This window comes from Rhinoraja longicauda, chromosome 8 (genome assembly GCF_053455715.1).
Source record: "Rhinoraja longicauda isolate Sanriku21f chromosome 8, sRhiLon1.1, whole genome shotgun sequence".
Classification (NCBI taxonomy): Eukaryota; Metazoa; Chordata; class Chondrichthyes; order Rajiformes; family Arhynchobatidae; genus Rhinoraja; species Rhinoraja longicauda.
This window is the reverse complement of record NC_135960.1, coordinates 64,538,287-64,550,484: the sequence shown is the minus strand read 5'-3', so window position 1 is coordinate 64,550,484 and position 12,198 is coordinate 64,538,287. Positions and strand designations below refer to the sequence as shown.

Genomic DNA, 12,198 nt, shown 5'->3' with positions numbered 1-12,198 from the left:
CAAGATGCTAAGGGGGTTTGACAGCGTGGATGTGGAGATGCTTACACCAGAACGCAAGTCTTGAACAAGGGGACATGGTCATTTAAAAACGACGCACTTAGAAATTTCTTCTCGCAGGGGTTAGTGACTCTCTGGAATTCTCTTCCCTGGAGGGTTGTGAAGGCCGGATCATTAAAAGTATTTAAAGTGAAGGCAGATACATTTTTGAATGTTTGAATTAATGAGGTCTATGAGGATCTGAGGAAGAGTTGAGAATTGGGTTAGATCAGACAGATCATAATGAAGATTGGTTATCACACAATGGTGAGGCTTAAGAAGGCAGGCGGCCTACTCCTGCTCTTATTTTCTTGTGTACATTCCACTATGCAAATCAAAGCAAGAAAATTGAACTCAGATATTTTAGATAGCCAACAATTCCAGGCTTCTATCACACATTTTTAGCATTCAGTTTTTTTCTGTTTCATTCTTCTCTTCGTACTTGCATCTCCTCCAGGTAAACCTTTACCATCGCCTTCCCATCACTTGTGCCATTCAATCGCTTTTTACCACACTGCTGCTCTGCTCTTTCTCTGCAACTTAAAACATTTACTAGCTTTTCCCACCCATTATCAACCTGCGGTATTAACTATTTCATTTTCCACAGATGCTGCCTGATCAAAACCAAAATAATAAGTTGTTTTCATATCATTTAGGTTACTGTTCGCAACACTAAATGCCAATTAGACAGAAGCACAGATGATCCCAATGATACAAAAGGAAAATTACATGCAGGTGAAATTTACAATGAAGGATGTTTTCCTATACTGTAATTCATTCCTATCAGTACTGCTAAATGCGATAAGAAGTGAGCACAGTATTCTGTCTGTGAAATGTCATTCCCTTCATGCCACCAGAACTGAACTTCAGAGACAGTGCTGTTGTGCAGCACTATGACACAGTACATTAATGCAACTCTCCGGGGATAGATTTCTTGGCTCTTATTTTCCATGGCATTTGCAGGTGCCAGCACCAGAATCTCTTGGGGAGCTAATGGCATTCTGTGTTTCTGACTCTCCCTTCCCACATTGCTGCTTGAGAGTTTAATCCCCAGTTTAATCCCCCTTGTACCAATTTACACAAAACTGCAGCCAAAGAAAGATATTAACTGGATTTGAGGCTCATAGAAGTCTAAATGATGAATGTAGGAAGGGAATATCATCATATCATATCATATATATACAGCCGGAAACAGGCCTTTTCGGCCCTCCAAGTCCGTGCCGCCCAGTGATCCCCGTACATTAACACTATCCTACACCCACTAGGGACAATTTTTACATTTACATTTACCCAGCCAATTAACCTACATACCTGTACGTCTTTGGAGTGTGGGAGGAAACCGAAGATCTCGGAGAAAACCCACGCAGGTCACGGGGAGAACGTACAAACTCCTTACAGTGCAGCACCCGTAGTCAGGATCGAACCTGAGTCTCCGGCGCTGCATTCGCTGTAAAGCAGCAACTCTACCGCTGCGCTACCGTGCCGCCCAAAAAAACAAAACACTTAAAATTATGGGTCTGTTTAAAGTAATCTGAGGCAGGTTTATTCAAGTTTATATTACCATCTGAACAAGGTAAAGATCTGCATACTTTGAATGGGGAAATCCCAGCCCACCTCCCTATTTGTTCTGAAGAAGCTGCTGTCTGCTTTGCCGAAGCCACAACATAGTTCAAAATGAGCAGGAATCCGTTAGCTGATAGGGCTAACTTATTCTATTTGTAACTCAAGGGTATGTATGGATACCAAGTTGACCCCGTTTTCTACCATTCTGACGTTCCATTGCTCCGCCTTTACAGCACAGTTCAGAAAACTAACAAGGCACAACCCAGCCAGTTGCAGTCAATAGTTTATTTTTAAAACCAGTTGAATATTAACTAAATTATGTATAGTAGGGCAGCACACTGGTGCAGCTGTAGTTGATGCCTTACAGCATCAGTGGGCAGGGCTCGATCATGTTGACGGATGCTGTCTGTATGGAGTTTGGACCTTCTCCCATTAAACGTGTGGGTTTTCAGCGGGTGCTGCAGATTTCTCCTACATTCCAAACATGTGCAGGTTTGTAGCTTAATTGGCTTCTATAAATTGTCCTTAGTGTGTAGGACAGAACCAGTGTACGGGTGATTGTTGGTCAGCATGGACCTGGGGGGCCGATTGGCCTGTTTTACGCTGTGTCTCTAAACTAAATTAAACTGCAGCTAAATTCTGGTTAACATCAGTTTTCATTATTAACATGTCTATCTGAAATTTGAGCAAAGTCCTCAATTGCAACCACTTCCAAGAATGGCCACCCAACTGAACAGTCTTGGTGTGAATTCACTGCACACAAAATATTACTTCAGTCGTGGTTTTTCTACATTTTCCTGTTTTGACAGCTTATAATTATTTATTAATAATAATAATAATTGATAATTAAGTTGCCACTTAAGATGAAGCTGAATTTTGCATTACCTACAGCAAGACCTGAAATCAGCAAATTAAGTGGGTACTTTCATAAAGTTTAAGAAATATTTGGACAGGTATATGGATAGGATAGGTTTAGAAGGATATGTGCCAAACGCAGGCAGGTAGGACTAGTGTAGATGGGACATGTTGGTCGACATGGGCAAGATGGGCCTGTTTCCACACTGTATGACTCTAAGCATAAGCAACTAGTGAAAAAGAACGAACACTTGAAATAGGTTAGCTTTTAAATGCAGTGAATCATCCAAATTCATCTAGTCATAATTTATGGAATAAGAGATTTAAAGCAAACAGTTATATTCTATACAATTTGATTTAACCAGTCCTACCTCATCATGTACAATCTTGGGTCCTGGGTGATCTTCATGATTCAATTTTGATGAACTCAAATCTTTTCTTCTTCTATGCTGAGAAGTCATTTCTTCATCAGGATCATGAAAATGTTCATCGGTATAATCTTCATTCTTGGACATTATGCTCAAGGATTCACCAGGTGGTGGAGTCAATGCCATTTCTGACTGCTTGGCTATACCTTTATGTTTTTTGCGTTTCTTTGACCTCTTTTTGGCTTGGTGTTGTGGCGTGTTGGGGTCTGATGGGTCAGAGGGCAGTTCGCCCTCCTTCTGAACCTGCGAGCCTCCAGAATGGCCAGTGCTTTGATGGTGATTGTGGTGATGATGATGGGGTTGATGGTGAGTAATGGAAGAGGGTGTAGTGGAATGTATACTCTTACTGTCAGAGTTTTTGCAATGCCTATCGTTCATCTTCGGGGCTGGGACAGGTTGATCATGTGCTGTGTGATTGAGGTCTGAATGGGAGTGCTCATGTTTATGTTTTGGTCTCTCTAAAAGTTCTAAATGTGAAACATGATCATGATCAATGTGTTCATGGTCCAGATCTACAACTTTAACTTCCCCAAGACCTAAGTTTGACAAGAGTTTCTCAAAACCATGAAAAGTCAACTTACCATTCTCACCATAGCGACTGAACAGTTTGTGAATATAGTATATTTGTCTATTTACTGCATTGTGTACCGAGCTCTTGCTGGGATTATTTTGAAGGTACGATTCTTGAGATATCTGGTGGTCATTGTGTATATGGTTCTTCTCAGGAATATGGTTGGTTTTGTGATCATGATTACGCTCATGGTCATGGTCATCATGGCAATGGTTGCAGTGGTGAAAGAGAAAAGTGAGGAAGCAAATGAAACAAAATTTTGTATGCAGATGTACCTTCATGGTGGCAATGCTGTACCTGAAACAAAAGAAGAGTTTCAGAAAAATGGCCCAAATCATCCTACTACCTTACAATATCGTATTACTGCCTGACTGAAGTAAATTTTAAAGATGTTCCAAAATAAAACTGTCATGTAATATAATTATTTCATTAAAAAAAACACAATGGCACTTGCAAAAACCTCACAAGACTTCCTTGCCAAGCAAAATGTTTTATTACAACCAAATACACAAAGGCACTTGTTTGAAAAAAGTACTGCAGTACAAAATGGCGGCACTGCCCTAGCAGCTGCCGCTCACCTGCGGTCCATTTGTCTTTGTGTTTTTGTTGTTTTTTTTGGGTCTTAATTGTAGTTGTGATGTGGTGTTTTTGTGTTTGTGTACTATGTGTGTATGTGGGGGGGAGGGGGAAACTAACACTGTAAATAGATGTCCCTTCAGAACGGAGACCCGACCTTTGTTTTCTGGGCCGTGTCTCCGTTCCTGCTGCGGCCTACCATCGGCCCAACTCCTGGAGCTGTCGGCCTCCGGGGCTCTGGTTCGCGGAGCCCGCGGATCGGACTTACCACCACCGGAGCCGGCCGTCTTCGGAGGCTGCGGGAGCAGCTGCGACTCGTCTTAGGCTCGGGCCGCGTGGATGCCGACATCGGGAGCTCCGGCAGCGGCAGCGTGTTCGCCCGCCCCGGATCGCGGGGCTTGGGGCGCGGACATTTCACCGTCCGGCGCGGCCTAGGATGGCCGCGGGATATTTCTCTGCTGGGCGGGGGCTTCAATGTCGGGAGCCACGACCGCCCCGACGTTGAACAACAGCGGCAGCAGCGTGTTCGCCCGCCCCGGATCGGACTTATCATCGGCGGAGCCGGCCGTTTTCGGAGGCTGCGGGAGCGGCTGCGACGCGACGCGCCTTGGGCTTGGCCCGATGTGGACCGTCCGGTGCGGCCTGCAACCTCAACAACCTGACTGCGGGCGAGGACAGCAGGAGAAAGGAAAGACATTGTGGCCTTCCATCACAGTGAGGAGAGAGAGGACTGGAGGAGACTCACTGTGATGGATGTTTCTTTGATGGATGTTTCTTTTTTGTGTGTTTTTGGGGTTGGGTGGTTTGAGTGCCTATTTAATGCATTTATTGTTGGACTGTGTTTTGGGGGGGTTTTGGGGTTGGGTAATTTGGGTGCCTGTTTAGTGCTTTTATTGTTGGACTGTGGGTGATTGAATTAACATTTTGTTCAAGATGGCCGCGCCGTTGTGTTTGGCTGCCTGCCACTGTATGTTTCTTTTTTTTTTTCCTAGTCAGATGTGCAGCACTTTGGTCAACGTGGGTTGTTTTTAAATGTGCTATACAAATAAATTGACTTGACTTGACATAGTCAATTTTGTGTCAGAAGAGGTTATTTCAGAATGATAAATATTCATGGAGACATATTGAGCTGGACTTCCCCAAAGATACTGAATTTTAAAGTTCTAATAGATTTACTGTTCACCATATCAACAAGTCTTTGGAACAGACATCTTGTACAGCAACTTAATGGATCTTTGGGAAATCTAAACTGATTATAGAACAATACAGTACAGGAACTCTATTGTTTTGGACCACTTTAGTTGCATTTAAAAATGGTCCAAAACATACATACGTTTCAATGGTGGATCAGTAAAAACTGGTAGTGACTCCAGGGCCTGAGCAACAGTAAGGAGGAAGCGTGCTGCCACATGTGGTCTACTAATCTGCTGCAGAACTTAGCAAGGAAGCTGGGGAAGAGCACATATATATGGATCTTTATCCCAGCTGTGACTGACACACACTTTTGCCATCTTATTCATCTGAATAGGTTGTTGACCTCAAGTGAAAACCAAAGTATAATTAACAAATCATAAAAAGGAACTGCAGAAGCCAGTTTATACCAAAGATGGACACAAAATGCTGGAGTAACTCAGTGGGTCAAGCAGCATATCTGGAGAAAACGAATAGGTTGTGTTTAGGGTCAAAACCCTTCTTCAGACTGAGAGTCAGGGGAGAGGGGAACTAAAGGTGTGAATAGTTACCAGCACCTTTATAAACATATCTCTGAATATATTTATTGCATTTTGATTTGTTTCCCAGTTAACAATATAAAAGTCAGTGAAATTTGGAACTCTACTGGACTACAGTTTAGTCAACAGCTAGGTCAAATTCACTTTTCTCGCCCAGATACCCTGTATACATATATTCTGACCCAAGGATCTGTTTTCAACTGCTCTCCAGGGTACTCTGACCTAAGGACTCAGATCACAAGGACATCTCATCTACCTTTGGTCTTTTAGGACTAAGTTTTTATTTCCTCTTCCATACTGGCAAAGATTCTCCCTCCCTATTTGAGTCCTGTAATGCTGATGTGTCCATTAGCCTAGCTTTCACACTGGTTTTCACCAAAGGACTTCAACCTGAAATATTGATTCTGATTTTCTTTCCACTGATGCTGTCTGACCTGCTGAGAGTTTCCAGCATTTTCTGTTTTGATTTCACACTTATAACATCTGCAGTCTCTTGGTGAAATCTCATTAGCTCTGCTTAAGCCTGGTGCAGGGAAATACATTTAATTCGTTTCAGAAGTAGTTTTCAATGGAGAGGAGAATGCTAGATAATTTACATTTAGATTAACTCAATTAAGTAAAAACATATTAAATGTATTTTAAACATGATTTAAAAACAATTAACTATGTCTGGTTTAAAAAATTCAACAAGCATTCTTATCTATTGAATATTTGTGAAATTCAGATGTTGATATTCAAGGTGGAAAAGACTAAGAGCTTTGAAAGCTTGTTCAACCTTGGTGGTCTGTGTCTGTCTTGTGTTATTCAGGGTCACGTTAATTAGGCCGAGAAATTTTGACCAGATGCTTATTCGACCCAAGAGCAGATTTACAGGGTAGTACACGGCTATCTCAGGCTTCTGTGGAAATTCAGGACCAATTTTTTTTGTTGTAGAAACTGCTATGGAGTAGATAATAATAATTTAATAAAGAAACTGTTCAATTTTTTGAAAAGAATATAAAAATAAAACGTACCAGCTGAAGACCTAGTGTTAGAAAAAAAGACACAACGTGCTGGAGTAACTCAGCGGGTCAAGCAGCATCTCTGGCGAACATAGCAACGTTTTGGGTCAACGTTTTTCTTCAGACTGATTGTGCGGGTGGAAATTAAAACTAACAGATCTAGCCAGTGCTGAAGGAACAGTTCCGTAGATATTTACTGATGCAAGCCTTCAAAAAAATCTATACAACAAACTCCTGGTTCGTTTTGAATATCAAACTTACATTTATGTGAACAAATAGATTGGTACCCAAGACAGAATTCCACAATACTGCACATCTGTACCATATCACTTTATACAGTTCTGGTGGAAGGCATGAACCATGATTATGCAGAATATTATTCCATTAATACATTAAATAAATGTTGTATGACGAATTCTTTGTGGGACTTTTAAAGTCTACTTACAAACAAAACATCATTAGGCTGCAAGTCTAGAACCCAGGGTTGTTCTGATAAGAATCAGCTCTCTATTTCCTAAGAACATCATGGCCCATAAAAGGGGTTCTCTCTTCAGACAGTTCAATAAAATGGGGCCAATTTTATTCAGCCATGGAATAGCTTCTCTGTCAAAACATTCTTTGTAGGAGGCTTCACGCAATTGTTTTGTGACACAACAATGCTCGACTATGAAAAATGTTGGAATATCAAAATCATGGAATACACATTATGAATGGTACTTTTGTTATAGATGCTTACCGTAGTATTGAAAGCTGGAATATACTTTAGAGCAGTGTTTCTTAAACTATTTCAGTGTCATTCACCCATGAGTGTTTATCACAAAATTTCATTCACCCTCAACTAAATTTTCTTATGTTTTTTGGTAATTTTCGTCTTATTCTCCCGTGTGAATAATTTTATATATATTATGTCATTCACCCTTCATTCACCCCTCTAGTTTCATTCACCCCAAAATAATTTCATTCATCCTTGGGTGAACCATTCACCAGTTTAAGAAGCACTGCTTTAGAGAATCCTGGGGATGTCAACTCTTGGCAATGCCTAAAAGTATCGTTTTGCAACTAGATATTACTTGCTTCACATTCTCTGAATGCCAAAACCTGCTAGTTTAAATGGGTTTTATAATAATAAACTTCACCCAAGGGTCTTTGCAACAAGAAGGTAAAATATTGAACATCTAGAATTTGGAGTCTTAAACGTTGTTCATTTACACAGGGACAGAGTATATTTAACAAAGGGCATTGCTTGAAATGGATTAAATGTTAAAGAAACACAGTCGACCAACATTATCGATGACAATTTGTAATTATAGCATCTTTAATATGGCAAAGGATTGCACATTCATTAGAGAAGCATTGAGATAAAAATTGGCACTAAGCCACAGTATGATTTAGGGATCAGCAGGACAAGTAGGGAGTTTCATAAAGAGAAATCCAAACACCGGCAGTCTGCATTATTAATGAGTGAAAAAGAGCTTAAAAAACAAGATGTAGACACAAGAAACGGTTGATGCTGGATTGTAAAAAAAGGCAAAGTGCTGGAGTAACTAATTTGGGTCAGGCAGCATGTCTGGAGAGCATGGATAGGTGACATTTCTGGTTGGGACCTCTTTTCAGGCTGCTTGTAGTAGGTGAGAGAAAGCAGGAAGAGAAGTGGGGGCACAACACATCCTTGCAAGTGATAGGTGGATACATGTGAGAGGGGGCGTCTTTTGCACATGTTGGCAGAGATGAAAAAATAAAAAGGTCGTGAATATGAATAGTGATGTTGAAGGAAGGGATATCAGTGGAAGATGATTTTTTTAGGGGGGGGAGGGGGGTTAAATTCTGGGTTAAATTGGTGCACATCCAGGTGAGACACAGGGGGAGGGGTCAGGGAGAGTTTCTTGGTTAGTTACCCAAAATTGGATAAATCAATGCTCATACCATTGAGTTGTAAGCTGCCCAAGTGGAATAGGCTGTTTTCCAGGTAATTTAATGCTCCTGATGTGGTATCTTTTAGATTGGGGAGACCAAGCAAAGAGTAGGCGACCGTTTCGCCAAACACATGCTTGGTCTGCCAAGGTCTGCGGGATATCCTGGTTGCTGACCATTTTAACTCCTGTTCCCATACCAACCTTAATGTGCAAGAAGGAACTGCAGATGTTGGTTTAAACCGAAGATAGACACAAAAAGCTGGGGTAACTCAGCAGGACAGGCAGCATCTCTGGAGAGAAAGAATCGGTGACGTTTTGGGTCAAGACCCTTCTTCAGACTGGTTGTGGATAAGGGAAACAAGAGATATAGACAGTGATGTGGGGAGATAAAGATCAATGAATGAAAGATATGCATAAAAGTAATGACGATAAAGGAAACAGGCCATTATGAGCTGTTTGTAGGGTGAAAATGAGAAGCTAGTGCGACTTGGGTGGGGGGGGGATTAGTTCTTTTTAAATACTGATTTGTTATGTTTCCCTTATCGCTAACCAGTCTGAAGAAGGGTCTCGACCCGAAACGTCACCCAACCTTTATGTCCTCGACCTCCTCCATTGCCATCACACACAAATTGGAGGAACAGCACCTCTTAGTCTCCTTGGGTAGCATACAACCCAAAATGTATGAACATGAATTCTCCAATTTTTGGTAACTAATCAATAAACAATCCCCCCTTTCTTTTACCCTCTTCCTTGTGCCCTACCTGGATGCATACCCATTTCTCTCAATCCCATCCCCCTCTTGCTTCACATTTCACTCTTTTTCTCGCCATCTCACTATCTTTTGTCTTTTCATCTCTGGCCTTTGTCCACTCATTGCCAAACAAATCCCCCTTCAACTGTATCCACCTAACACGGCAGGCTTTGTCCTACCCCCCCCCCCCCCCCCCCCCCCCACTGTCTCTTCCAGCTTTTCCTCTCCTACCTCCTACTGCAACCAGTTTGAAAAAGGATCCGGACGTGAATCGTCACCTATCCACATTCTCCAGAGTTGCTGCATGACCTGCAGAGTTATTCCAGCACTTTGTGCCTTTAGTTATTATAAACATCAATGTCATCTCAGAACTTGTTGATAAAGCAGAGAAAACATGATGTTCACCAACGAGACAAATGGTCTTAGACCAGGGTTGAGTAACAAAGTATCTCTTTCGCTACTCCAGCACCCACCTACCGCACACCACCATAGTTTCAAAACTAATGTTAAATATTAACTCAAGAAAGAACAAATGGTTCAATTTGGTCATAGTAATACATCTTGTACAAACAAGATAGAAAAGATTTGACGGAGCTAAATTGGTCAGCTTTTACAAGGTTTTATCAAAATCGAAGATCTACTATGGCCCCATTCACGGTGGATCAGAAGTTATGCTGTCGTAAGGCAGAAATATACGTTTATTTGCACAAGTAGTGATGCAGGCAATGTAGTCTTAAAAACCTATAAAGAAATTGGAAGGAGTTTTAATATGCAGGATGTGGATAATACAAAGATAACATTGACTGCCTGCTCTGATCTGCCCTTTAGAAGTTAGAAGGGAGATACTCTCTTGAATCACCAGTATTAAGGAAGAAGTTCTTAGATTTAGTTCAATCAATTAGGTAATTATATTTCCAAGTTAGGGCAATGTGTAATTTTAAGGGGGTGCTATAGGTGGACAACCTGCAGCCTTGCCCTTCTAACCTTCATCGGATTGAAGATGGCTATCTGACCCAAGTCATAGTTGGCCCTTTGTGAACCAACTATTTCTTCATTCTTTACCCATAATCTTGCAAATCATTTACCCTAATGCCTATTAATTTCCCTTTATATTCCTCATTGTTCAATGTCACCACCTTTGTAAGAAATGAATTTTGGATCACATTCACTCTGTATTAGGGTTGCCAACTGTCCCGTATTAGCCGGGACATCCCATATATTGGGCTAAATTTGTTTGTTCCGTATGGGTCCGCCCTTGTCCCATATTAGGCGGGGGGGGGGGGGGGCACTGTAGGTCCAGATACTGTAGGCACGGGGGCCGCTGTAGGCCCGGACTGTGTAGGCTAAGGCTAACGGAGTGTGTTCGGGGAGTGGGGCAGAGTATGTTCGCCTAACGGAGGTTGCGTAGCAAGCCGTCTCCAGGCCCGGGCGGCCGCCATTGGTGGAGCGGGAGCACATGGCCGCTGGCTGGGTGAGGTCATGTGGGCGCGGGCAGTGACGTCACATTTTGTCCTTTATTTGGGAGTTAGAAAGTTGGCAACACTACTCTGCATAAATAACTTCCTTACAATCACCCGATCACCACCATCCTGCATCTTTCCCTCATCATTTTAAAACATCCTATGCTCGTTGAATCATTAAGGATTGCATATCTAACCCTATTGTACAAATCTATGTAGTCCAGACCATCATACAAACCAATCTCCCTTCCATTGACTCCATCTATGCTGCCTCAGCAAGGTCACCAGCATAATCTCAGACCAGTCTGACCCTGGTCACTTCCTCTTCTCCCCTCAGGCAAGCGGTACAGAAGTTTGAAAACACATACCTCCAGATTCAGAGACTTCATTCCCAGCTGTTATCAAGCAACTGAACAACTCTCATCGGCTAGTGTGGTCCTGACTACCATCTACCTCATTGGAGATCTTTGAACTACTGTATCTTTAATCAAACTTTATCTTGCAGTAAATGTTATACCTTTATCAGTATACGGCTTGATTGTTGCTATTGAGTGCAGCAAAGGTTCACGAGGTTAATTCCCGGGATGGTGGGACTGTCATATGTTGAAAGAATGGAGCGACTGGGCTTGTATACACTGGAATTTAGAAGGGTAAGAGGGGATCTTATTGAATCACATAAGACTATTAAGAGATTGGACACGCTAGAAGCAAGAAACATGTTCCCGATGTCCAGAACCAGGGGCCACAGTTTAAGAACAAGGGGTAGGCCATTTAGAAAGGAGATGAGGAAATGCTTTTTCACTCAAGAGAGTTGTGAATCTGTGGAATTCTCTGCCTCAATGGAGGCCAATTCTCTGGATGCTTTCAAGAGAGAGTTAGATAGAGCTCTTAAAGATAGCAGAGTCAAGGGATATGGGGAGAAGGCAGGAACAGGGTACTGATTGTGGCTGGTCATCCATGATCACAGTGAATGGCTGTGCTAGCTCGAAGGGCCGAATGCCCTACTCCTGCACCTATTGGCTATTGTAATCATGTATAGTCTTTTGTTGACTGGATAGTACACAGATGTTTTTCATGGTACCTCAATATATGCGACAATAATAAACGAAACTATCAAATATCATCTCAATCAAACACACCCACCCCAATAGTAACAGAATCGCCAGACAATGGGGTGCCTATGATTACCGATAATTTCCATTTTACCCAGATTCAATCTGAAGCCATTTAATAATCCTTTTTGGCACTTTCTTGAGGAACTTCCTGAACGACAATAACTGGAATGGAATGCATTTCACTATTTGTGGCCTAAGG

At 41.9% G+C, this 12,198-nt stretch overlaps 1 protein-coding gene across 1 annotated transcript in view; it reads right to left on the bottom strand.

Annotated features, from left to right (window-relative positions):
* Nucleotides 1-12,198, bottom strand: part of slc39a10 (solute carrier family 39 member 10) — a 51,155-nt gene that overhangs the window by 28,274 nt on the left and 10,683 nt on the right. Inside the window, exon 2 of the mRNA XM_078404130.1 lies at nt 2,826-3,750. Coding sequence (XP_078260256.1) covers nt 2,826-3,734 — 909 coding nt within the window. The 5' untranslated portion in view covers nt 3,735-3,750. The remainder of the gene's footprint in view (nt 1-2,825; nt 3,751-12,198) is intronic.